This window comes from Littorina saxatilis, linkage group LG7, assembly GCF_037325665.1.
Source record: "Littorina saxatilis isolate snail1 linkage group LG7, US_GU_Lsax_2.0, whole genome shotgun sequence".
NCBI classification, from domain to species: Eukaryota; Metazoa; Mollusca; class Gastropoda; order Littorinimorpha; family Littorinidae; genus Littorina; species Littorina saxatilis.
The window spans coordinates 37,282,706-37,309,501 of record NC_090251.1 but is presented as its reverse complement, the minus strand read 5'-3'; the positions used below and the strand labels follow the sequence as shown (position 1 = coordinate 37,309,501).

The 26,796-nt window shown below is 41.1% G+C and overlaps 2 protein-coding genes and 1 long non-coding RNA gene across 3 annotated transcripts; 2 read left to right on the top strand and 1 right to left on the bottom strand.

The window, feature by feature from the left end:
* On the top strand, positions 1-26,673 carry LOC138971385 (uncharacterized). The gene is made up of 2 exons (XR_011457234.1): positions 1-219; positions 25,669-26,673. It is a non-coding gene; the product is annotated as an uncharacterized lncRNA (long non-coding RNA).
* LOC138971376 (testis-expressed protein 52-like) lies at positions 5,324-8,129 on the bottom strand. The gene is made up of 3 exons (XM_070344108.1): positions 8,049-8,129; positions 6,693-7,266; positions 5,324-5,905 (listed from the first exon to the last, which is right to left on the bottom strand). The coding sequence occupies exons 2-3, from the start codon at positions 7,243-7,245 to the stop codon at positions 5,607-5,609; spliced, it is 852 nt and encodes a 283-aa protein (XP_070200209.1). The 5' UTR covers positions 7,246-7,266; positions 8,049-8,129; the 3' UTR covers positions 5,324-5,606.
* On the top strand, positions 8,145-21,520 carry LOC138971362 (glutamic acid-rich protein-like). Its single transcript, XM_070344088.1, has 3 exons — positions 8,145-8,295; positions 15,935-16,847; positions 17,967-21,520. The coding sequence occupies exons 2-3, from the start codon at positions 16,085-16,087 to the stop codon at positions 20,354-20,356; spliced, it is 3,153 nt and encodes a 1,050-aa protein (XP_070200189.1). The 5' UTR covers positions 8,145-8,295; positions 15,935-16,084; the 3' UTR covers positions 20,357-21,520.
* Positions 26,674-26,796: the final 123 nt, after the last annotated feature.

Sequence of the window (26,796 nt, the reverse complement as noted above, 5' to 3'; positions counted from 1 at the left end):
CGCGGGTTAGGGGGAGTCCCATATTGGTTGGGACGAGAAAGAATTTACCCGATGCTAACCAGCATGTCGTAAGAGGTGACTAACAGGTTCTGTTTCTCCTTTTACCCTTGTTAAGTGTTTCTTGTATAGAATATAGTCAATGTTTGTAAAGATTTTAGTCAAGCAGTATGTAAGAAATGTTAAGTCCTTTGTACTGGAAACTTGCATTCTCCCAGTAAGGTAATACATTGTACTACGTTGCAAGCCCCTGGAGCAATTTTTTGATTAGTGCTTTTGTGAACAAGAAACAATTAACAAGTGGCTCTATCCCATCTCCCCCCTTTCCCCTATCCCATCTCCCCCCTTTCCCTCGTCGCGATATAACCTTGAATGGTTGAAAACGATGTTAAACACCAAATAAAGAAAGAAAGAAAGATCTGATTTCTCTGATTTTTAACAGCCTTAAATGGGAAGGGCGGGTCCTCTGTACGCCTGTTCTGCTTGAGAGTGAGAGGAAGCTGTCTACCTGAGTGCACATATTTCCTTACTGCAGTCAATCAATATTTGAAGTGTTTACTTCAAAGTATAATTCATAATCTACAACATGTATTTACTTCAACGTAGAACTGATAATCTACTTGTTTAGCAGAATGACATGACATTTGCACATCTATAAAATGTGTGAGTGTATATGTATGTATACAAACCAGAAATGTGGTAATGGTAATATAAATTTAAAGAAGTGCAGCTTAAATTTGATAATTAATAATTGAGTACCGTACTTTTCTGACTATAAGGTGATACTTTTTTTCATTTTTTTCACTTAAAATCGTGGGGTCGCCTTATACACGACGTCACCTTATTCTCGGATAAAATAGGTTTCACGAGCACTGTGAACTTGAAATCAATGAGCAATTGACTAACAACCATTTAAGTGAGCAATGTTGATCGCCGAAAAAATTACCTGAACAATAGTTGCGGGACCGCTCGGGTACCATGTCAGCAGCGGCTTTCATGAACTTCTTTTGTTCAGACTCTGAGGGTTCAGATTTCTCTGGATTTTCTGGGAGTGAGAGTGACGATTGAGGTACCGCTGATCTTATTCCCTGACTTTCAGTTTGAAACAGTGTTTCGTGCCGATTTTGAGCGGTCGCCATGTTTGATCATTGATGTTGTTTTTTTGTTTTTTTCCTACGTACGATGTTTTTCCTCATTTTTTTCCTTTCTTTTTTTTCTTTCATGCCATCGCCTTATGCACGACACCATCGCCTTATCCATGACATCGCCTTATTCTAGGATTTTTTCAGTTTTATTTTTAAAAGTAGGGGGTGCGCACTATACACGGCAGCGCCTTATAGTCCGAAAAGTACAGTAAGTAAAATAGAAGAGAACAGCTGGTTAAATACACACAGACACAAGTTAAATACAAGATGACTACACAGAAAACCATGAGTGAATTATTCAATTATTTTATACATCTATTGTACACATTTACGGTCTTCTACTTCTATATAAGTAAGTTATACGAGATAAAGCAGAATGAACTTTTCCCAATAGGGAATTCTTATTACTATGTTTTCTTTATATATTTTTTTCACCCGACTTGTATGTAAACAACAGGACAAATACGACTTAAACTAATGTCAATAGAGCAAGTAAAGGTAAATTTAAGTAACAGTAATTGTAACTGATTAAGACAGACCAACAAAACAACAATCAAACGAACCAACAATTAAACTAACCATAAGCATGAACATATAGCTGACACAACAACTGAACATCGCCACCAATAGCACCAGAATTGAATATAGGTTAAAGTAGCAGACAACAAAATGTACATGGGTTATAGAAATTGTAAGCAGATATTGTGCTGCGAGTTGATGCTTCCTTGTGATAAACTGTCTGAATATTTCAAAGTTATACTCTGTAACATGCAAATTGTTCATGGAAGAAGCAATATAGAAACACATAATGTAATGATCCTGAATTATTATGCAACATTCAGATGCAGAAACTTTTTTGTGTGAACTGGCGAAAGTTTTCTTCCCAAATAGTGTTAAGCGCACATTTTCACAGAGTTTCGTTGTGGACGTCTAGATAATCATGTCTAAAGGCACATGTAAATAGAATTTGATCACTGAGTCTGAAAGGAAGACACGTACAGTTCCTTGGTATCTTGGTATACTTTCTGTTCCGGGGTTTCATCAAGGTGTAGATATACAAAACTGCAAAATGAGTCGAAGAAAAGAAAAAACAAGTCGCGTAAGGCGAAATTACTACATTTAGTCAAGCTGTCGAACTCACGGGATGAAACTAAACGCACTGTATTTATTCACTAAGACAGTACAGCTTCGTCAATCCCCGCGTGAAGGAAATCGCTCACCTTCCACATGCAAAACGTAGTGATATTGACACGCCAGATTAGCGCTGTAGCGTATTGTGCTAAGCAGGAAAGCGCGCTTTTCTGTATTCTTGTTAACTTTCTGAGCTTGTTTTGAATACAACCTATCATATCTATATGTTTTTGGAATCAGGAAATGATCACAAATAAGATGACATCATTTTTGGATCGATTTCTTACATTTTAATCGTAAGACTAATTATTCTATTTTCGTTAATTGTGATCACATTTTAAGAGTAAACATGACATATGTATATATTTTTAGATTCAGAATGTGATGAAGAATACGATGCAATCAATTTTAAATCGCGGCCCTATGCTCCACAGGGAGTCTACAGGAATAAGTCAAGTAAGTCAATTTTAAATCTGTTTGCAAAAAATCGATTTTAATGACAACTTTAATGAGCAAACTCATTAATTAAATTTTAAGCCTCCAAGCTGAAATGCAATACCAAAGTCCGGGCTTCATCGAAGATTACTTGACCAAAATTTCAACCAATTTGGTTGAAAAATGAGAGCGTGACAGTGCCGCCTCAACTTTCACAAAAAGCCAGATATGACGTCATGAAAGACATTTATCAAAAAAAAGAAAAAAACATCTGGGGATATCATACCCAGGAACTCTCATGTAAAATTTCATAAAGATCGGTCCAGTAGTTTACTCTGAATCGCTCTACACACACACACACACACACACACACACGCACATACACCACGACCCTCGTTTCGATTCCCCCTCGATGTTAAAATATTTAGTCAAAACTTGACTAAATGTAAAAAGGGAGGGTTGTGACTGTGTGTCAAATAATGACAGGGTGCAAGTGGGATGAGGATGGATGTATCACATATGTATGTTAGCACATATACAGACACACCCATGGACACACAAACACAGACACACCCACCCATGCACTGTGACACATGCATACACAAACACGCACATAATTATATATACACATGCACACACACATTATTTTTGAAAATCAGATACGATATACAATAACAAAAATAAGAAAAAGTGACATAGAGAATCTGCATTCAAAATATATCAGACTTTTAACTCAACCCCAAAAAGTATTTCAGAGTCAACTGAACAAATCAACAGCCAATTAGGCCTCTGAAAAACAAGCGCTCGTACACAAAGCAACAGCAAGACAGGCCTTGGACAAAATAACATACAGTACAGCCCTGAATGTTAAACAAATGGTGTACTCGCCTTTGGCTAGTGATTCTGAAAATTCACTTGCCAGAGAGCAAACTTTAATAGCCAATTTACCAACAATTTGTTTCAGCAACTTTACTTGCATTTGGCGAGTAGATAAACATTTCTACTCGCCAGTTACATGTTTCTAAAATACTTGGCACTTTCAGGCCTGCCGTACCTGTAAACTTACATGACTGATCTGTTTAACATACAATTTCTAGATGAAAACATGATTTATTGGTTCGTCTTCAACACTCCCTCTCCCCAAAACACCAAAACCCAAACACAGTGTAGTCGAACTGACAGAACCACACATGCACCCAAACAAACACATGCACAACAGCTCTCCAACCCCCCACCCTTTACACATGAGAAATCAGATATGTCTGCCAATGCTGTGAAGGGTCGCTTATGGATCATGAGTCTGGGAGGCTCGATTTAACTCGAAATCTAGTTGTACCTTTTCTTGTGAAGTCTTTGCAAACATCCCGTACGAAATGAACATATATGAACATATAAGAGACATATAAGAAACCTATAAGTTTCTTATAAGAAACATATAAGTTTCATATATGACAAGTAAAAAGCTATGTATGTCAGTTGTAGGAATAGGTTTCTTATAAGTCTCTTATATGAAAAAGACCCCAATTCATATAAGAATCATATATGAATCATATATGAGAACCTGCACTTCCAGAAACCTATAGTTCTCTTATATGTTTCTTATATGAATCTTATATGACTCTTATATGAATCTGCATCACTTAGTTTCTGCACAGGAGAATTCAGGACTTAGAAAAATATTGGACAATGCTGAATTACTGGCAATACTGGCTTTCATATATGTTTCATATATGAACAGGAAGTGGATGGTTTGCCTTGAGCATTATCTCCCCCTGACTGAACGGCCATCTTTGTGACAGCAGCTCTGTGAGGATGTTTAGCAGAAAATCAGTGAAAGAGCAGGGCTAACATGCAAAGTTCTTACAGAAATAATTGGACTTGATGTATGAATATGTGAAGAGAATGTTTATGTCATGCTGATGTTTGTGGGTGGCTGGCAGCCCAACCAACCCAACAGCTTGACACTGACAGGTTTGTGTTTTTATTCAAAATCCAGAATTTCCCTCCATTATTTGTTTTACTTTACAGTTCTGGTTCTGCATCAGGTGATCAAATCATGTTTACCAGCACTACATGTACTTTGGTTCAAGCAACAAGAAACTGTGACAGCTGTGCATATTCAAGAAAATTATTTGTGGCTGTAACTTGTTTGTTGTTTCTTGTTCATAATTTCAAGTTTCAAAGTATTGGATTTGAAGAGGACAATGCATGTCTTACTCCTCTTCTTGTGACCAGTGATTTAGAGATCTGTTTGTTTTTGCCCTCAAAATAAACACAACTTCAGTAAAGATATGTATATATACTGAACCAAAAGGTCTTTTGCAGTTGGATTCATTATGATTCAAAGTCAAGACAGTTAAATTGGGTTAAGCAGGTGTTATCCCTTGTAAACACAAATGTAGGTCAAGGTCGTGTGTCTAGTATGAGACATATAAATATCATATATGAGACATATAAGAATCCTATAAGGGAGATGTAGGTTTCATATAAGATTCTTATAAGTCTCATATATGAACATTTCATATAAGAGACCTATAGCTTTCTTATAAGAGAATATAAGATTCATATAAGAGACCTATATGAGCTCAGGTTATAGGTTCATATATGAATCATATAAGTTTCTTATAAGAATTTACCTCATTTGCATTTAAAATACCTATAAGCCACATATATGAAATTGTCATACAAGACTCTTATAAGAATCTTATATGAAATTGGGTCCAATTTCTTATAAGAACGTTTCGTACGGGATTCTTTACTGCACCTTACCCTCATACATTGTCCAGTATATCTTACAAAAAAATGCTACTTATTTGAACTCTTTTTTCGGAGAAAAAAAATGGTTCAGAAAATTCTTTCTTACTTTTCCTTACTGTATCTTAACTCTTTCCCTTAATCCTAGTTCCCATGCAGGCCCTCAAAACTCACAGGCGATGGCAAAACTCGGGAGTATAATTTATGCTTCTGTCGTTCTTCTACCATTTTTCGTTTCTTGACGACCTCTTCCTGCAGCCTGCGGTATTCTGGGTGGTTCAGCTTGTATGACAGCTTCCACAAGTGGGGCTGAGAGCGAGGAGTGTAGCGCTGGCCAAACATGTCCGTCTTTTGACCTGGGGGTGGAGGGGTGGGAGGGGGAGATGCAACAGGCACGAAGCGGTGAGCGTAATGCTTGTAGTTGTCAGGTGGTAGGATTGTACCTACAACATAAATGGCCAGACTGCTATAGATCTGTAGAAATAGGTATGGGAATATAAGAACACACATTGGTAGGGATATAAAAAGAAAACAACTGTGGGGTAAAAAAGAAAAATCAAGCAAGACGCATGATTGGAATAAGGAATGTTGATGTCATAGATAAGAATAAATAGTCTTGATGGCAATAGGTAGAGATTTAAGAAACACTCCCCCCACCCCCACCCCTCCCCCCCACCCCCCTCAACAAAAAAGAAAGAAAAGAAAAAGCTATAAAACAAACTATCAAAGGCTGACAATAGAAAGAAAAAATTTTGACACTCGCGTGGTGGGTCATCTAAGAAGGGTTGTTATTATTACAGAGAGTAAAATAAGAAGTTTAAGTCTGTGAGGCTCCACAAATACCCAATGCCATGGCCCATGACCAGAAACTCTAAGTAAAGCTATTTTTTATTGCTGTTTAAAAAAAAAGAGTTTTATTTACTATCATGTACCTCGGTCTTAAAGCATCACCAAACAAGCCAGAAGAAAAAGACAAATATTTTCTTCCATCAAATTAGAAGAAGATATCATAAAGCAATCAGGATAACAAACATGATACAGTGGAACCCCCTTTTAAGACCCCCCAATTTAAGACTTCCTCTGTTTTAAGACCTTGTTTTCTCAGACTTTTTGTTCATAACATCTGTAAATTTACCCCCCATTTTAAGACTCCCTACTTTTCAAGACCTGATTTTCACAGATTTTTGAAGGTCTTAAAAGGGGGGTTCCACTGTATTAAATGGTACCAACCTGACTTATCAAGGGGTGGGTTGCGAGCCTCTGTCCTGTACTTGAGTCGTCGAAATTCCTCACTGTCGGCCTTGCTCTGCTTGATAGCCATGGCCTTGTGCTTGTTGTCCCTGAAGAGGGAAGTCTCTCTGATGTACTTCTCAAACGTGTGGTGACCTACATTAGATGCGCAGGGAACATTCAGGGGGTACATGGATGCAATAACATCTGTCATTTTTCTGCCGTCTGCGGTGGTTTTGAAACCATAATGGCGGCGGAAGTTCCGCCACACGTTGCTGTTGTAGCTGGGGTCGGGCCGCACAGGAAATGGGGGTTTATGTTTACCGGCCTCTAACCACAGACGGTACTCGACCGTGGGATGTTGATGGGTGAATGTGTCGGACGAGCTGCGGAGAAAGTGACGACATTCAATGTCCAGCATTTCGTTGGGCCGTCTGCGCGTGGCCAGCTGTTCGGCCTGTCGAGGAGTGAACCCGGACATGTGAGGTGAGGCATCGTTCATCAGGAAATCGCGTTCTTCTACAGTAGGCATGTTGGCAATGCTTGTTGTCATACTGTCTTTCAAAGAAATGTTCTGCACACAAAAATGATACTGGCATTGGATGCTTACCCATTGCCGTGGCTTAAATATCAGTTTATCCCTGCTGTAAAAAACAAAACCAGTAGTTTGTCAGAAAATGTGTGTGTTTGAGGGAACTACAGTTAGCTTAGTGTTTAGGGGCATATATATTTATATATGTATGTGCGTGTGTGTGTGTGTCACTCTGTGTGTGTGTCACTCTGTGTGTGTGTGTGTGTGTGTGTGTGTGTGTGTGTGTGTATGTCACTGTGTGTGTGTGTGTGTGTGTGTCACTCTGTGTGTGTGTGTGTGGGTGTGTGTGTGGGTGTGTGTGTGTGTGTGTGTTAAAAACGACGTTAAACACCAAATAAAGAAAGAAAGAAAGAAAGTCTGTGTGTGTGTGTGTGTATGTCACTGTGTGTGTGTGTGTGTCACTCTGTGTGTGTGTCACTCTGTGTGTGTGTGTGTGTGTGACTGTGTGTGTGTGGTTGGGATGGGTTGTAACCGTGCATATCTACCCATGTGGCTCCGTTGCTGCGGTGTGCTTTATGTATATGTGCTTATCATTGTATATACTTGCTCAAAACGGCAACGACTCAAGACGAATAGTTTACATTGGTACTAGCTGTTATCTCATTTCCATGCATCTCACTACACAATTTCCTTCTTTGGGGTGCAAAGAAACTTCCTATATACTCCATCAAAAAAAGCGACTCTCTAATCAATATTTCTTTGAGACGCCCGATCAAAATCCTGTACTTTAAGATAAATCAGTGCCCGTTTAACACACTTCATACCTGGCCAGTCGAGCACCTCGCCGAACTCGTCAGTGCCCCGCCGCCATTTTGGAAGCCGTCGCCACGGAGACGCCAGGACTCTCGCGGGAGTTGGCGCGCTTCTATGGACGCCACTTTGAGTTAGACGAGAGGGAAAGAGAAGAGTGCGAATTCGGCCTTGTGAACGTTGTTTGTGGTGTTTTGCGCCGGCATCTCGTGTCAAAATGGATCAGGCAGCTGGAGTGTCATAAGGATTACAATCCGAAAGGTGGGTACTATGTTTGCTTGAAGAAATGGTGCTGCTTACGGGGTGGAAATGTGTATGTGTATAGTCTAAACCTGCACGTGTGTTTTGTTCTGTTGTTACCTGTTTACACTAGGAACCGCGCCGATACCGCAAGTGTAACGGATTTTGCAGTCAAATATGATGTTGCTGCATTTTTACTAGGCCACTTTAGCGCACTTGTCTGTTTTTGTGTGACACAAATGTAACCAAATCTAACAGTAACTCAACGGGGTTTGTTGTTCTTCATGATGTACACTTGTCACTTGTACAATTAACTCCCCACCCCAGGCTACCTCTCCCATTATGTCCACCAATTCATACACTTCCCTAGCTAAGATAGAATGACCATTAATAGCGCTATTTAAAGTATTATTATTAGCCCAATGAAGCGTTTGGTACAGTGGAACCCCTCTTTTACCCCCCTCCCCCAATTTAAGACAAATTTACAGAGGTTGATTGTTAAGACCCTGTTTTCTCAGATCGTCTTTTCATAACCTCTGTAAATTTGCCCCCATTTTAAGACTCACTCATTTTTAAGACCTGATTTTCTCAGATTATTGAAGGTCTAAAAAAGCAGGGTTTCACTGTATTTAGCATAGCAGTAATTACTATAATCTTGCTAAGGCCAAAAAAAAAAATTTGTCTGTTTAGGGTAACATGACCCAAAAAAGTAGGGTCGGTAGGTAGGTAAATTTTTTGTTTTTGTTTTTTTTGTGTGTGTGTGTGTGTGTGTGTAAATGCTATGTTGGCTGAACATTCACTTCTTATATTTGATGAATACATGTTTCAAAACTAACGTATAAATAAAACAGAGAGAAAGGGAGAGAAAGAAACGCCAAATGTCTCTTTTTAGCATTTTTACCTCTTTTTTTTTTCTTTCTTTTTTTTTGAAATCAAAAAAAAGTTTTTGGGTCGGCGCCAAATCGATAGGGTCGGTCGGGTTACCCTAAACAGACAATTTTTTTTTTTTGGCCTAAGTAATCATCTCTTCCAGATTGATATAGAATTTAATTTAAAATTTTTTTTTTAATGGAAGTCCCACTGCAGTGCATAGGCACCTTCAGCCTCAAAACAACAGTATTGGCGTTAACTGGTAATAACCGGTAATTTAATGAGAAAATACCAGAACAAAATTGGCTGCCGGTATGACCTACCGGTTGATTTTTAGAACTACCTTTTTTATGTGCTGGTAAAACAATAAAACCAGTACTCTGAGTTGGACTCTTACTGGTTCCAATGACCAGCCTACCGTTTTTTTTGCATCATAAAAGTTTGCGTACTGGTTTGAAAAAATACTAGCGCCATCACTGGAACAAGTATGCATGGCAGAATTCAAGCTTTTGGGTTAGGGTCGAAGTCTGTCAGAGAAAACTGGCATCATTTCCAGTGTGTCCACGAACACACTCAAACACAAATGCACACAAACACAAACCCGCGTTGACTTCTTTTTCTTTTTTTATCTTGGAAGAACATTATATGGCGCTTTCGTCCCTCGATCCAACCCCACCTTGCACCCAAGTCCCATAAGGCAAAAAAAAAAAATAGTCTGTTTACGGTAACCCGACCGACCCTATTTTTTTCGCGCGACCCTAGACTTTTTGGGGGCATTTGGGGGGAAAAAATATAAATAAATAAATAAAATAAATCTTTTTTTTTGTGTGTGCAAAATAACGTAAAAATATGGTTTTTTTGGGAAAAAAAAAAAAAAATTCCCGACCTACCGACCCTCTTTTTTTGGCCTATGTTACCATAAACAGACCTCTTTTTTTTGTTGGCCTAAACAGTCACACCTGCCCTGGGGACCACCTCTGGTTAGCGACGACCTGTCCATTATGACCACCCAAAGAGATCCCGGACAAGTTTTTTTCCCCCAGATAATTCACTTTTCCATAGCAACCACCTGTCCATAAAGACCATTATTTGGTTGGTCCTTTGGGTGGTCGTTATAGACAGGTTTGACTGTATCTCCATTCAGTCAAGCATGCCAACCATTTCTAATTACTTTTATTTAAAATACAATCCTGAATGGAATTATGGACAGACTTGCTTCCATTTAAAAATACAACGCTGGAAAGGTTAGTTCATGAAACAGTTAATCATAGACGAAACAAAACAATGAATTAAAAGTCTAGAAAACAAGTAAGCTAGGTTAGTCTATGGAATATTTAACGTACAGCCAATTTTGTCCTTTTGTCTACAATTACATCTTCCACAAACTAATCTTTCTCGTTTATTGATGATTACTGTAATTTTTAGTTAAAATAGCAGAATATGCCAGGGAAGCCATAGCGGTTAAAGTATTAGCCAACCCAATTAGCACCAACACAGCAGCTCTTGCCTAATCCCTGGAGGGATAACTGTATCGCACAGCTATGAAAACTTTGGCTGAATACAATATATATCACAATCAGCCATATTCCAGGGATTTGCAGAGTGCCGACTGCTAGCTTGGGTAATTTGGGTAATTTGGTCTCAGGCCAAGGATAAGCTAATACATACATGTACCTTCTTTCATTCTTTGTTTATTTTGCTCAATGCTAGAAAGTCGTGGGTTGAGAACAGGTCTGACAAGTTCCTGTCAGCATGATGTGATGTACTATAGCTCTTGACTGTAAAGAGATTTGCATGCATGCCTGTTGACTCTTTTGTCACTTCATGGTCCTATAAGTTGTCATAATAAATGTGTGTACAATAGCTGAAGTGTTCGCTTGCATGAAACCTCTTCTGTACAAAGACGTTGCTGGTGAATGGAACACCTAACATGTTCACTGAAGTATATTTGGCGGTGCCTTTGGTGTTGCCGAGACTTAATTCTGCTCATTGAAATGGAAGCGCATTCGGCAGTGCATTTTGGAGTACTAATATGTGCTGATTGTGTGGTTTGAATAGAAAAGCAATTTGTTAATGGCATATAACTGCTGTAGGGCCTTAACATAATATTACCAATACCATGCAGTGATTGTGTAGTTTGAAAGGAAAAGCACTTCGTCATACAAAAAGATCTGGCCTTGTATCTATGCGTTTACCTGTTTGTTTGTTTGTTTGTTTGTTTGTTTTTGCAACACAATTGTGTGCTTGAGCATAACCACTTGGGAGTATATATATATATAGATAACTAGATGATTACCCGCTTCGCCGGGTACCGGCTTCGCCGGGAAGAAGTAGAGCCGAATACCAGGCTGCGCCTGGGACCCGGCTTTGCCGGGTGTACGCCGGCTTTGCCGGCGCACGAAAGAAAGGAGATAAACGCGCAAAACACTGGAGACCTTCTAAAAATAGTAACGTGCAGTGACCTTCTAAAAATAGTAACGTACGTAGTAACGGGAATATGGATTGACGCCACACGGAGGAAGGGAGATAATCGCGGCTGAAAACACTGGAGAAGATAAGGAAGAGTTACTGGTAGTGGATCCCGACAACAACAAAAAAACAAAAATCGGTTCAGCGCGCACAGCGCTGCGCGCTGAGAGCACGTGTTGAAATATCTCATCGATGAGGTTGTGTCCGGGGTGTAGCTGAATACGGTGTCCAAATTTGAAAAAGATCCACCGAGAACTTTGGCCGTGCATCGCGAACAGACAGACAGACAGACAGACACTAGTCGTATATATATGTAATGTTACAAAATATACAGCTGTTTAAGGGAATATTTTCACCAAAGCTGTGCAAACTTTTTTCATGGCAAAATGTGAAACATTTGAGAAAAGAAACAAATATATGGCAGACAGAGAGATATATATATCTATCTATATATATACGACTTGTGTCTGTGTGTGTGTCTGTGTATCTGTGTATTTGTGTATTCGCCATGCACGGCCAAAGTTCTCGATGGATCTGCTTCAAATTTGGTGGGCTTATTCAGAGAGACCCCGGACACAACCTCATCGATGAGATATTTCAACACGTGCTCTCAGCGCGCAGCGCTGAACCGATTTTGGTTCCACCTCAGCTATTTTGGTTCCACCTCAGCTACCCGGGCCCCCATACCGACACACCATAGCCGCTACACCACATCACAACGCCAAAGTTCTCGGTGGATCTTTTTCAAATTTGGACACCGTATTCAGCTACACCCCGGACACAATATCATCGATGAGATATTTCAACACGTGCTCTCAGCGCGCAGCGCTGAACTGATTTTGGTTTTTGTGTTCATTTCACCATTATAAGTAACTCTTCCTTATCTTCTCCAGTGTTTGGCGTTTATCTCCCTTCCTTCGTGTGGCTTTCCCGTTTGTAAGTTACTATTACTATTTTTAGAATGTCACTGCGCTGTCCACTGCGCTGTCCACAACGCTTCCCTTGCACCCGTAAGTTGTTCTTACTGTCAAAGTGAAAAGGTCGAATCAATTTATAGCCACGCGAAAAATACACTCTCACCTATCTCTATATATTTATAGATACAGATATGCATATATATATATATACGGCGTCTCTGTGTGTGTGTGTGTGTTTGTGTGTGTGTGTGGGCAAAAACCTGTGTATTGTAGAGTTCTGTTTGTGATGTGGTCTAGCGGCTTTTGTCTGTCTGTATGTTCTGGCATGTGAGAAGCCACAGCAGATATATATATATTACAGTCTCTGCTTTAGGCTCCATAGTGATGACATTTTATGAACTGATAGTACCATTCCTAAATTAAGACTGTAACAAATGCACTGCACTGTTTAAAGTAAGAGGGTTGAGTTATGATGGTCAGTCAAACGTATGTAATTTAATTTCTGATTAAAGTTAAGATTTCAGTTACCAAGGTCAATCAAAAGTATGGGCTTTACTTATTAATGTCTAGATTTCAGTTACAATATTTAATCAAAGTAAAACATTCTGAATGCTGGCAAACCATTGAATAAAAAGCATCCGCTGGCAAAGGAATGTTACACACAGACACACACATATATATATATATATCTATACTAGATGAATACCCGCTTCGCCGGGTAGCCGGCTTCGCCGGGAAGAAGTACTTAGAGCCGTACGTCGGCTTCGCCGGGTCCGAACAATGGACCCGCCAAGCTTAGGTCCCTCCCAGATTCGTGGAATGGGAACAGCACGAAAATGATTCAGTGGCCATAATGCCATTCCTGACCATATCGAGTCCCATCCTTGTCGACGAATGTAACCGTGTTAATCACCTTTGGAGGCGAACTCCACTCAAACAGGATTGAACAATTTAGAGCTTATCTCTAAGCCCTTTTGAACTGTTATGGCTTCTCAAAGGAAGGCCAGTACATACAAATACACAAAAGCCGCCAGACCACATCACAAACAGAACTGAACAATCCACAGGTGTTGCCCACATAGAGAGACACACACACACACACACACACACACAAACACAGAGAAGCCGTATATATAGAGAGATAGATGACAGTGTATTTTTCGCGTGGCTATAAATTGATTCGACCTTTGCACTTTTACAGTGAGGATAATTTACGGGTCCAATTGACGTTCTGGACACTGCGGTGACCTTCTAAAAATAGTAACAGAACGCCGGGAATATCCGAAGATGCCCCCTCATACTATAGTGCACCATACGAAGGAAGGGAGGTAAACGCTGAAAACATGGAGAAGATAAGGAAGAGTTACTGGGAATGGTGAAATGAACAGAAAAACCAAAATCGGTTCAGCGCTGCGCGCTGAGAGCACGTGTTGAAATATCTCATCGATGATATTGTGTCCGGGGTGTAGCTGAATACGGTGTCCAAATTTGAAAAAGATCCACCGAGAACTTTGGCTTTGGTGTGTCGGTATGGGGGCCCGGGTAGCTGAGGTGGAACCAAAATCGGTTCAGCGCTGCGCGCTGAGAGCACGTGTTGAAATATCGACCAGGTTGTGTCCTGTCCCGGGTGTACCTGAATATGCCCACCAAATTTGAAGCAGATCCATCGAGAACTTTGGCCGTGCATCGCCAACACTCACACACACACACAGACAGACAGACAGACAGACAGATACAAGTCGTATATATATATATAGATATATATACGACTTGTGTGTGTGTGTGTGTCCCAAGTAACCTTCCCACATGGATCCCATGTGGGCCCCAAGTGGGATCCCACATGGTGACGTTGTGGGAAGTCCCACATGGGCGCCATGTGGGATTTGATTACAGCTTCCAGTGGGAGCCCAGTGGGAAGTAAATGGGACACGGGTGGGGCACGAGTGGGATCAGGGTGGGAAACGAGTGGGATTCACGGGTGGAAAACGAGTGGGATTCGTGGGTGGAAAACGAGTGGGATTCAGGTAGGAAGCGAGTGGGATTCAGGTGGGAAACAAGTGGGGGTTTAAATCGGAAACGTGTGGGACTTCTTCTTAATTCTTCTTCTTCTGACTTCCGTAGAGGACTGGGTTCTTGCGAACGTCTCAAGAGTCCTGCGAATTTAAAAATCATCAATGTATAAAGAAAAGAAAAAACAAGAACTGATACACACATATACATACTCAAGCACACACACACACTAGTTTTTAATCACTCAAATCAACTTGACGCTGGATTACGAGTGCGCGCGCAGCCACGTGGGAAAGCCGTGTTGATGCGTTCATCAACCTTCGAGTTTGACAGTAATCCCACTGATCGTCTTCGCTTTGTTGAGTACACACACACACACACACACACACACACACACACACACACACACACACACACACACACACACACACACACACACACACACACACACACACACACACACACAGTGAGTCTTAAATGTACACATTTCATAGTTCAGTGTTGGAGATAAACTCCCAAGCTTTCCTTTCTCCAACCTACATGATGCACTCTTGGCGTTGCATGCAGCAGGGAGGTATAGGAGGCAGAATAGAGAGCGTTTGCTAATGGGTGCCTATAGACAGAGATCTTGATACATGATTGATAGGATAATCCTGACGCTATTGGCTGCCGAGGGGAGCGATTGTCCTGGCATTACCTGCACCAGGCAGCATGCACCTCTCTAATCAACACCCGCTCATGTGTGGCAGAAAGGAGAATCCTTAATGCCAGAGGGTTCTGACGTGTTAATTGCGCGGCCCGTGTCGGAGCGAAAGTGTAATGAAACCGTTTCTGTGTTTGGTGGGTGCGTGGTTGAGACTCTGAATGACTGTGATTGATTATCAATAACCACTGTGGCTGAAGTGTAAGGCGGTTCAGGAGAGTTACATTAGCACATGTATGCAAGGGAAAATGACCGGACTGGATTAAATTATTTATAGATATGACAAAACTGTAGAAGCTGATCATTGTACTACGATGTAGGATGGAGAGATTAATTAGGCTCGAAGTGATGAATATTGGTAGGTTGAACAGTCTGCATCGCACTTTTTAAACTAAACTTTAGTACAGGTATATCAGATCATATATTATTCTGATTTGCCTGAAAGCCGAACCGTTTAGGGCAAATACAACTCGCGCATGCTGTTTTGAATTAGAATTCACAAGGAAAGGAGTGGATTAGTGTTGGCAACATTGTTCTCGGTATTCATGTTGAAAAGAAGAAAAAAACCTGGTGTATTTATAAAAAAAAAATCAAAGTCTGTAAAAACACATGAAAACTACTGTTTCAAGAAATCGTAAAATGATTTATCTATTCAGTGCAAATGACTGAATGTTTTTCTTTTCTTCTCCAGACAGCAACTGGGTGTTTCCCAGGACCAGAGCAGCTGTCAGTCTTCATCACAACGGCAATTGCTGGACTGTGGGGAAATCAGTGTGAAGTACATGTGTACTCAAGCCTCTGCCATCAGCCATTCACTGGATTCGCACTCATATATTTTGCAATGTCAGGGCTTAAAATCACCGCCCTCGAGGGCCTGCGGACTCAGGGTTCCGACGGAGCTGATCCATGGAAAGACTTTTATGGTGATGACAAGGAAAAGCAACAGGAGAATGGGGAGCAGGAGAAGTCGACCAAAACAGGAAATGGAGCAACCTACGAAGATGATTTTGAAGGTTCTGAGGAAGAGGGGACAGAAACTGTGCAAGACAAGTCTGAGGAAATGTCAATCCAAAATTCACACGGGAAAAGCGAAAACACAGAAACTTCACAGGGTAGACACGACTCCACAGAAAATCTGAGCCAGGCAGAGTCAAGTAAAAAGTCAAAGAAAAAGAAAAGCAAAAAACCAAAGACGCACCACCCGAACACAAAACCTCCCCCACTCAACCTGTACCAGGACCACGTCAGAGAGAGACTCAACAATTCCCGACCCAGAGTGCGGCCTTCCCACGACACCATGAGCGACCAGGAGATGGGGAGACGCAGGGGCCGGAAACTAAACCGCCGCACTCAGATGAAGAAGTACCACTCCATGGAGCAAGCCATCGAAGAAGCTGGGCGCGACCGTCTGGAACAGAAGTTTGAGGAACTGGAGGATCTTATGGCCCGACCGCTGACGGACACCAGGGGGGTGAAAATCCCTCACAAGCGGCTGCAGAAGATGGTTACTCTGCATCACCAGCATGGCGAGTTAGGTCACGGGGAGGTCAGCTCGTCTCGACGCAGGGTGGGAGCCTGGATGGAGGGCACAGTGCAAGAAGAAGGTGGGTCATGAGATATGTTTCTGTTTTCTGCTATGGGTTTGAATCCCGGCCCACGCCTGGTGGGTTAAGGGTGGAGATTTTTTTCGATCGCCCAGGTCAACTCATGTGCACACCTGCTAGTGCCTTATCTCCCTTCGTGTGTACATGCACGCACAATACCAAGTGTGCACGGAAAAGATCCTGTAATTCATGTCAGAGTTTGGTAGGTTATATAAACACGAACGTACCAACCATGCATTCTCCGAAAACTGCGTATGGCTGCTTAAATGGCGAAGTAAAAACGGTCATATGCGTAAAAAAAAACCACTTGTACAAAAACATGAACAAGGAAGAAGTTTTCTGATAGATCCCTCTTTTCCGTGGATTTTTGAGAAATGTACAATATGAGCAGCCTATAAATGTGCAGAGATTTGGACCAAAGGATACCATTTTGAATGTAAATTGTACAATTTGTTCCCCACACCCAAGAATTTCAGTGATGTTGCTTTGCATATCAGCAGGATCCCTGTAGCTACATGTGGGTTACATGGGGGCTCCTAGGGGGTCCGGAAAATGTCGATAAAAATCATGGAAAATGGAGCAATCTGGTGCAATCTGAGCATCAGTTTTTCTTTATTCTCAAATTTGTATTATTTCTTCTATTTTGTTTTTTCTATTTAATTTTTTAAAAAAACCTAATGTTTTAGGCATGGGACCGGGCCCCCCCCCCCCCCCCCCCCCGGGCCCCGGGCCCCCCCCCCCCCACCCCCCGGATCCGCCCCTGCATATATCAGGTGTTGCTGGAGAATTTGAAAACTATACAGGACCAACAACATTGTAAAGTGTACACTAACTGCAAGGTAATGACCGAATCTTTCTTTTCTTTCTGTCAAGGATATTGGTGATTCAGAGCTAGCATGCTGGTTTATGCAGACTGTATAATGCTATTCCATTTTCAGACTATTTTTATTTTCAGTATAGAGGTCTTTTCCTGAAATATTTTTAAGCGAGACCTAAAGCCAGTATGACTCTGTATTCACAGTAAGGATTTGGGATGGATGAATCATGGAGATCTCTGTAGATCAGTCCTAAATTTATTTTCCAGCTAAGTGTTCTAAATAATTCCTTTTTTGTTTGCAGAAGGGCGAGAAGAAAGCCAGGCCTACTCCGCCATCCGTGTACTGCAGGTGGCCGGGCCCAGCGTTCAGATGCAGGTCTCTTACGAAAACGGCGCACAAGGCAGATCGCCCAGGAACTCCAGAATCACAGCCAAGCCCCCTATGCCACGACGCCGCAAAGGATCCGTAGACAGCTCCCCCACTAGCAGTTCAGGGGCATCTCAGCACAAAAATGAAAGTGGTAGTGATCGCAAAGAGAACGGTTTTCATCGCTATTTCAGCAGTGACGAGGAGGAGGGTAAAGATGATGACGACACTCCACGCAAAGTCAAACAGACAGACATGCACATCAAAAACTCGGACAACCCCAAGCTGAAGGATTGGCTCAAACGCAAAAATGCTGAGCACCGCCGAGCCCGTAAGGCGGAGAGGACCAAGAAACGAGAGGAACGCAACGACAAGATGGTGGAGCAGGAGCTGAAAATTGCACGCAGGGAGAAATCCTCCGAAAGGGTCAAGCAGTGGATGGACGTCAAGCGTAAAGAAGCGGCCCGGAGAGAGAAGGAGGAACGCAAGCGGAGGAAACAGGACGCTCAGGAAGAGGCCAAACTGCGAGCCAGAAGCCAATCTGGGGTCAGTGGAAGCGGTGTCGGCAGACCTCAGTCAGCACCACCTCGTGATACTAAAAAATACATTCCGGTCCAGCGTCCTGATTCAGCAGTGGAAGCGAGATCCAGGCTCGACCCTGGAGATGGCTCTGCCCCGAAACCTCCCGACACGAAATTTGTCTACAAACGACCAGTGTCAGGAAGAGTCCGTCTGATGAAGCTGCAGAGTGTCCGCAACTCCCAGGTACGGGAAGCGGAACAGAAAAGAACGGAAGAGCTGACAGCAGAAGAGAAGGAGCAGAAGGCAAGGACGTCGTACGATGCCTGGCTGCTAACCAAGAGAAAGGAGGACATCGAGAAGCGAAAGGAGTCCAAGCGACAGAAAGAGCTGGCCAAGTCGGACCCCGAGATGGAGAGGATCATCCCAGAGTTAGCAAAACGCAGGATCGATAGGATCAAGAACGGCAAGAAGAGCATCGACACGGGCATCAGTCAGATCGACAGAAGCGCCAACAACAGCTTTGGGGGTGGAGAGTTTGGCGAGGAGGGAGAGGGTCAGCAAAACGGGGAGCAAGGTCAAGGTCAGACACCAAAACCTTCATCCTACAACCTAGAGATCACAGGAGAGGGCGCCACCTTGGTGGAGCTGAACTCACGCTCCAGACCAGCCACGGCCAAGGCTCGCATGCCCATCCCGCAGAAAGCGTTCTCCCCCAGACGACCCCAGTCTGCCAAAGCCAGATCTAAGAGCCCCAAGGTCAGGGAGGTCATGGACGTCGACCGATCCACAGAACCCAACCCCTTCAAGCTGCCTTTCCCTGACGACAAAGGCTGCCCCGACCACATAAGACGAGTTCAGGAAAGAATCTTCTCCAACGACTTGACCACACAGTCCGACAACGACAGCGAACGTCCAGAACCTCAGGGCTGTGCCTCCATGGAGATTGCATCCTGCCCAAAAGGTGTAGACGCTTCTTCTAAGTCCAACGCAAACCCTCGTGCCAGCATGGCTCTCCTGCAGGAGATTGAAGCAGCAGCTGTGCAAGAAGCGGAGCAGGCAGCGCTAAACGCAATCAAAGAATCAGGAGATGCCTCCGCTGAAGAAGCACCTGCTGCAGGGACTGACGAAGGCAAAGAGGAACCCGAACAACGTGCTGAAGAGCAGGTGGACAACACAGAACAAAAGGCTGATGGAGCAATGGAAGCAGAGGAAAAAACAGACGATGCTGATGACGAGCAGAAAGAAGAGGAGCAAGAGGAAAAGGAGGCTGGAGAAGAAGAAGAGATGGAAGAAGAGGAAGCTGAAGAGGAGATAGAAGAAGAAGTGCAGGAGGAGGTGCAAGATCAAAATGAAGAGGTAGAAAACCAACAAGAGGAACAGCAAGAAGAAAAAGAAGGCGAGGAAAAAGATGAAGATGGCAGAAGTGAACGAGCAGGAGAAGGTTCAAACCAAGAAGAAGAACCTGAACCAGAGTCTGTCACTGCAGAGGAACAAGTGGTTGAAAGTCATGCAGAAATCGCACAGGCGCCTGACGAAGGCGGAGCAGAAGAAAAGAGTTCCTCTCAGCCAGAGGACAATGAAAATGCTGGAGAGGATGCAGCAGCAGAAAAGGAAGGTCAGGAAACTGAAGCAGACGACACCCCTAGACGGTCTTTGAAGCGCGTATCTTTTTCTGCCGATCTGACAGAGGTCTTTGAGTCTGTTTCGGTGGAAAATTCCTCCAACTTTGAAGATGAAAGGGGGGACGATGAGACGCAAGGCGAATCAGAGTACGTGTCCTTAGATGATGCTCCGGAACCCTGATAAATGTATAAAAGACTAACAGGAATTCTCTACTTTCTCTCACTTGTGCCTTCTCTTTCACGAAATGGTTTTGAGAAAAGGACTATTCCCTTTTGATAGTGAGTTTGCAATAAATGTCTTGCTCTAAATCTTAAGGTTCTGTCAAAAGAGAAACCAAGAACAATAATTTTTGTTTTTTTCTGTCTGTTTCCTTGTTAATGTGTATATGCATGTTAAATTGTTTCTGACTCTCCTCTGACAAACCTGAGAGTCTTAGTTCACATTTTTGATAGTTAATCAATATTGACTGACTGAAATGATGTGCTCGGGAACTAGAAACGTTCTCAGCTCATATTTGAAGATATATGTAAACACTATTCTTGCAAGTTGCATATATAGTTACTTCATTGTGGGATAATGAAAATGTTGCTAAAAACCAAAACCACAGACAATTATTTTTAAATGCTGAACAATCTAAATGTTGTTCTTATTAAATCTCTCAATTATATTAGCGACTTGTTTAATGACTGAATTCTGGCAAATAGTATAAATCACACATTTTGCCATTTTATACTGTCTTGAAAAACGTTATTGTTTTTCTGTATCTAAAGAGAGTGAGATCTTTGTGCATGTGAAATCCAGATAATTTTTGTTGAATGGAAAAGATGAAGATTGGCATGGATATTGCAACATCTACGTTTTTCAGAATGTCTTCAAGATGTTGAAATCATTTAATCCTACACACTCGCAATTCCTGTGTTCATCATCAAACAATTTTTATTTTCTGATCACTTTTCAAATGCACTGTTTGCGTAACTTGAACAAAACACATTAATGAACCAACAGCAACCTTTTCAGTAATAGTGTGTGGGTTGTCCCCTGTACTTGTATGTGACATTTTTAATCATAAAAGGACAAAATGTCTCCCCTCGCTAATATAATAAAAAAAAGTATGCTTAATAGAATAATATTGCCTGGTGGTTTGTGGGTTGCAAATAGGGTGTGAAAATAATGGCTAAATGCATGAGCATCCTCTTGAATCTCAGAATGAAAGTATTTGAACCGTGCTCGCAATTAAGCTTTGTAGTTTGAACTGTTATTTCATATTTTCAGGGCTCTGATTGTACGTTCTATTCTTTGCCTGTCCTGTTCTCTGGAAGCCTTCAAATCCCGGATCTAGCCACCCCTCCCCACCCCCACCCCCACCCCCCCCAGCCCCCAGCCCCTGATCCTCCCCACCTCCCTCCTCTATTTCTACCCCCCACTAGCTATCACTGAACCCCCGGGCAGATCTGATAACACCAGCTGCAAATCATCTTCGCAACTCTCTCCAAAGTCTGCAGAATCTTCACTTTGATGAAGGCGGCAGTCTAAAGAAAGAAGAAGAAGCATGAATTCAGTTTGATCTAGCTATTGGCATGGGATTGCACCAGTATTACATTTATACTGCCTCACCATAAGGTTTCGCACTGCCTTTCCTCAGATGCTAATAAATTATTTTGATGATAAGAACAATACAATGTACTATTTTTCATTACTGAATAATTATACTACACTTAACAAATGTTCGTCAAATCATTTCTTTTTGGGGCAATGTAAGATGTTTTACACAAATTATTTGTTCTGTTTATTATGTGACCTAGCTGGTATATGTTTTGCATACTTTGTTTTGTGTATTATGTTCTGTTTATTATATATGTGATGCCATATTTTAGAACGTTATACACAAATTGTTCTGTTTATCATGTGACGTGATATTGCATGTTATACACACACTATGTTCTGTTTATGATATGTGATATGGTACTGTATCATGTTATGCACACATGAATTTTTCTCTTCATTATGTGATACATTATTGCAAATTAAAAATATAAAAATTATGATCAAAATTAAATTTTTGAAATCAATTTAAAAACACTTTCATCTTAGTCCTTGTCGGTTCCTGATTCCAAAAATATATAGATATGATATGTTTGGATGAAAAACACGCTCAGAAAGTTAAAACGAAGAGAGGTACAGACAAGCGTGCTATCCTTCTCAGCGCATCTACTACTCCACTCTTCTTGTCAATTTCACTGCCTTTGCCACGAGCGGTGGACTGACGATGCTACGAGTATACGGTCTTGCTGAAAAATTGCATTGCGTTCAGTTTCATTCTGTGAGTTCGACAGCTTGACTAAATGTTGTATTTTCGCCTTACGCGACTTGTTTTTCCTCAATTGAATTTGTCTTGCTCTGTTACTTTGCAAGCTCCTGGTTTCTGATGAGCACTCTTTGTGATTGAAAGAAAAATACAAACTCATGGAGCTGCGGTTTCAAAATGCACCCAAAGATTGGATTCAGAATCTCAGTGTGTGAAAATGTTAGGTTTTATTTGTTGGGTAGGTTAAGTTTACAAAGCGTCATTAGTGCCTTCTATTATTTGATTTAACAAGCCAAACCTTACAGTTGACTTGTAAATGCTAAACTCTATAATTGAACATGAAAATATGGACCAAAAAAATTATTATTGAGAATAGTAGAGAGCTAGGTTGTGTTATTTGTTGTTTCTGTTTTGTTTTTCAAAGTGAATGTGGTGACTACATTTTCTGTACCAGTAAGTTGAATCACTATAGGAATGATTCTGTTTTACAGCTGTGGTGTCACCGACATGTTTCATGTTCCCCATTAAGAGGAGAATAACAGATTTTAACTCCCTTGCTTGCTTTTATTGTATTTGTTTCTGGCAGGGGCATATACATTTGCCTGAACTTTTGTCAATTATCTTTGAGATTTTTGAAACCGTTGTGATAACTCAGCTGATGGGTGTAGTATAACAATTTAATTGTTGCTGGTATTTAAAGTTTCTTTTTGACACTCAAATGTAATGTGATTTTTGTATTGCATACATTTAAAGGCACAGCTCACAGCCTTCGTTTTGAGTTTTTGTTGCAGCTGAGTGCATTTACAGTTCAAAAATCCTCCTATGGTAGTAAAACAAACCCAAAACTACCCAACGACGACATCTGTGAAGCTCGACAGTTTCTTGTTCACGTTTCTTGTTATTACGTGGTGTTTGGTCGGAGTTCGATTCAACTGAGTGATTCCGGCCTCCATTTTGTTTTACACAAACTCATGATGACGTCTGACATAGTTTGCCAGTGACGTGTCTTTTTGAGCATGATGATGTGATCTACCTGATCTAAATTTAGATCTAAAAATAGGTCAAGACCAGCAGGGTCCGAGTACGAAATTAATTCGTAAAAAAATCGCAGTTCTTGACTCTTTGGGTGCAAGTCCATGAAACTTAACTTGGTAGTTCTTCTAACGGATAGCTGCCTGAGGTATGACTAAAAGCCCCAGGGGCTCCGTGCACCTGGATTTGACAAGTTCAGTACCTTAATTTAAACCTGTCATTATTTTTTTTACTCACTTGAGTACATGTATTCAGGAGAGTTTTATTGTATATTAATGAGATACACATTGTTCGTAAAATTCATGCAGTATAGGTTTAAATTTTCATTGACTTCTTGTAGTTGGTATCAGGTGCTCTTAATTGATGTTTTGTTTGTTTGTTTGTTTGTTTGTATAAGTTCCCTTCCCATTTATATTTGACTAATAATTCCTTTTGCAACGAAACAAAACATAGTTTCATAGCCTCTGCCTTCTGTAGCCTGCAGATCATGATTTTGACATGGTTCTTTTTTGTGTGCATTTGACTATGACTGAGATGAATCTTGTTTCAAGTAAGTTTTGCGCATGTGTGTAGTTAATCTTTATTGTCTGACTTAACTGTGTTGATCTTGCATCTTAATTTTTCTTTGCTGTTACATCATCAGACTAGTAAAAAGCTGTTCAGAGCTGCGTTGAATAATTATCTCAATAAAATGTTGACTAGAGGGTATTTTTTAGTTTAAATACAGTTGATGGCAGGTAGTGTTTTTTGTAGGCTGAAGTCCAGGGACCAGTTTCATAAGCCAGAAACACAGTCGACCAACTGCAGTTGTCCGAGAGAACCACAGTAATCCGACGTTATCGGGTTTCACGAACAAAATTTCAGTCGGCCGACTGCGGGTCGTCTCACCGGAAGTCGGCCAAACGGTGATGCTCTCCCCCCAACACTGTGTTCGGTTTACTGCGGTAAACCGAAAATAAATGTAATTATCCACACGGTCAATGGCAGAATGCTCACACTTTTTTGGATTGTGATTGTTCTTCGAAATATATTTATATCATGACGCAGTAATCCAGGAGACAAGTCAGGGTTATGTCTTGAAGACGTCACATTATGGCGTAAGAGGGTTAGACGTCACGCGAAGGAATTACTGAAAGTCTCGGTCATTGTTATTTTGAGCGGGCCGAGACTAGTTTTTTCTTCGAAATCGGCCATTTCCACATGCGAATGAGCAAACGGAAGTGGTAATGTTGCTAAATTTAGCCTTCGACTTGGCCATTCGGATTACTGTACAGTCGGTCGACTGCGGTTGTCCGCAGGTGACGGTGATTCGCTCATGAAACGCGCTTTTCGGTGACCCGGCGATCAACCACAGTCGGTCAGTCGGTTCACTGGTATCTTATGAAACTGGCCCCTGATGATGAATGTTTTGTATCATATATGTATTCTTAAAAACCCATGTAGATTTATAGGCGTCATATTGAAGATGATACTAGTTCTTATGAATTCTCATATTTTGTCCCTATATTCCGTACCAAGTATTTCCCTTAAATTGTGATAGTTGTTATCCGTCCACTTTTATCAGACTTGTGTCTCTGATACTGAAACTTGATCTCTTCAACAAGCTGTACATTTTGTTCTTATATGTATGGAAGCTGTTTATCAAAATTGATGTTTGTGAATGCCTGTAAAGATACAAATAATGTGCACAAATGTGATTGCGCTTTTGCATGCATTTTATTGTGATGATGTTTTATTGTGAGCAGATGTGTTTGTCATGTAGAAGGTGTGATATCTGTGTGAAAATACATTTTGTTGTTTTTGATATTTAAGGCACACTTTCCATGTAAATGTGAGTTCAACTCACAGTCTCTGATCAGGCAAGGTTTAATAAATGAGATAATATCATGTCACTTCACTTGGACACATACCAAAAATCAACACCATGACTGCTTCCTGTAATGAGATGGCATTTTTTTTTATGAATTCATTTCTTAATTCATGATTTACATTCTCACTGCAACCCCCCGCGGGTTAGGGGGAAGAATTTACCCGATGCTGCCCAGCATGTTGTAAGAGGCGACTAACGGATTCTGTTTCTCCTTTTACCCTTGTTAAGTGTTTCTTGTATAGAATATAGTCAATTTGTACTGGAAACTTGCAGTCTCCCAGTAAGATAATATATTGTACTACGTTGTTGCAAGCCCCTGGAGCAAATTTTTCATTAGTGCTTTTGTGAACAAGAAACAATTGACAAGTGGCTCTATCCCATCTCCCCCCTTTCCCCGTCGCGATATAACCTTCGTGGTTGAAAACGACGTTAAACACCAAATAAAGAAGGATTTCTTAATTCATGATTTACATTCTCACTGTGCACAGAAAACAACCGCGCAGGCTGTTGATTTTTGGTATGTGACCAAGTGGAGGGATTAATGGTCTTAATTACCGCATGTAAAAGCGCTGGCCAGACAAAGATGGTGAGTCTCATTGTGAACACGAGAAGGAGTCTGCCTTTATAACTGCATGTTTGCAATTTAAAAAAACCTATAAGAACTACTATCCTTATTTAGGTTTTATTACTCGGTACTTTTATGGGAAAGCTTGTTTGTTTGTTTGTTTGCTTAACGCCCAGCCGACCACGAAGGGCCATATCAGGGCGGGTTTTTGGGAAAGCAAGTGGCTCTATCCCATCCCCCCCCTTTCCCCGTCGCGATATAACCTTGAACGGTTGAAAACGACGTTAAACACCAAATAAAGAAAGAAAGAAAGTATTTTTTGAGTAGCGTCAAGTAAACTAAAATTCGCATATGGTTAATGTTTAGAATAACTAGTTGGAACTTATGTATGTAGCTACTTCTCCCATTAAATCTGTTGATAGACTAACTAGACTAACAGTATTCGTTAAGAAAACAATGAATGTCATGCCTTTCTTGGTAGGGTCTGTTTTTAATTTAGAATGAAATTATTCTCAAAAGTTTACAACATGTACATGGAACACAATATGTTTTGATGTAACACACATAAACAAGTGCAAATTAATTCAGTGCGTTGCAATTGTATAAGATAGTTATGCTATTCTTTTTTTGTATTGGTTATTCTTTTATTAGGTTATAGTTCTTGCATGGGTTAGAAACCTGTGCAATTTTATTGTCATTATATTTGAATAAATATTATGACTTACTGTTGAGAATTTGTTTTGTTTAAGTACTCTACTCCATACGTGTGTGTGTGTGTGTGTGTGTGTGTTAATAGTGTGTGTGTGTGTTTGTTGAATGTATGTGTGAAAATGCATGTGTGTGTGTGC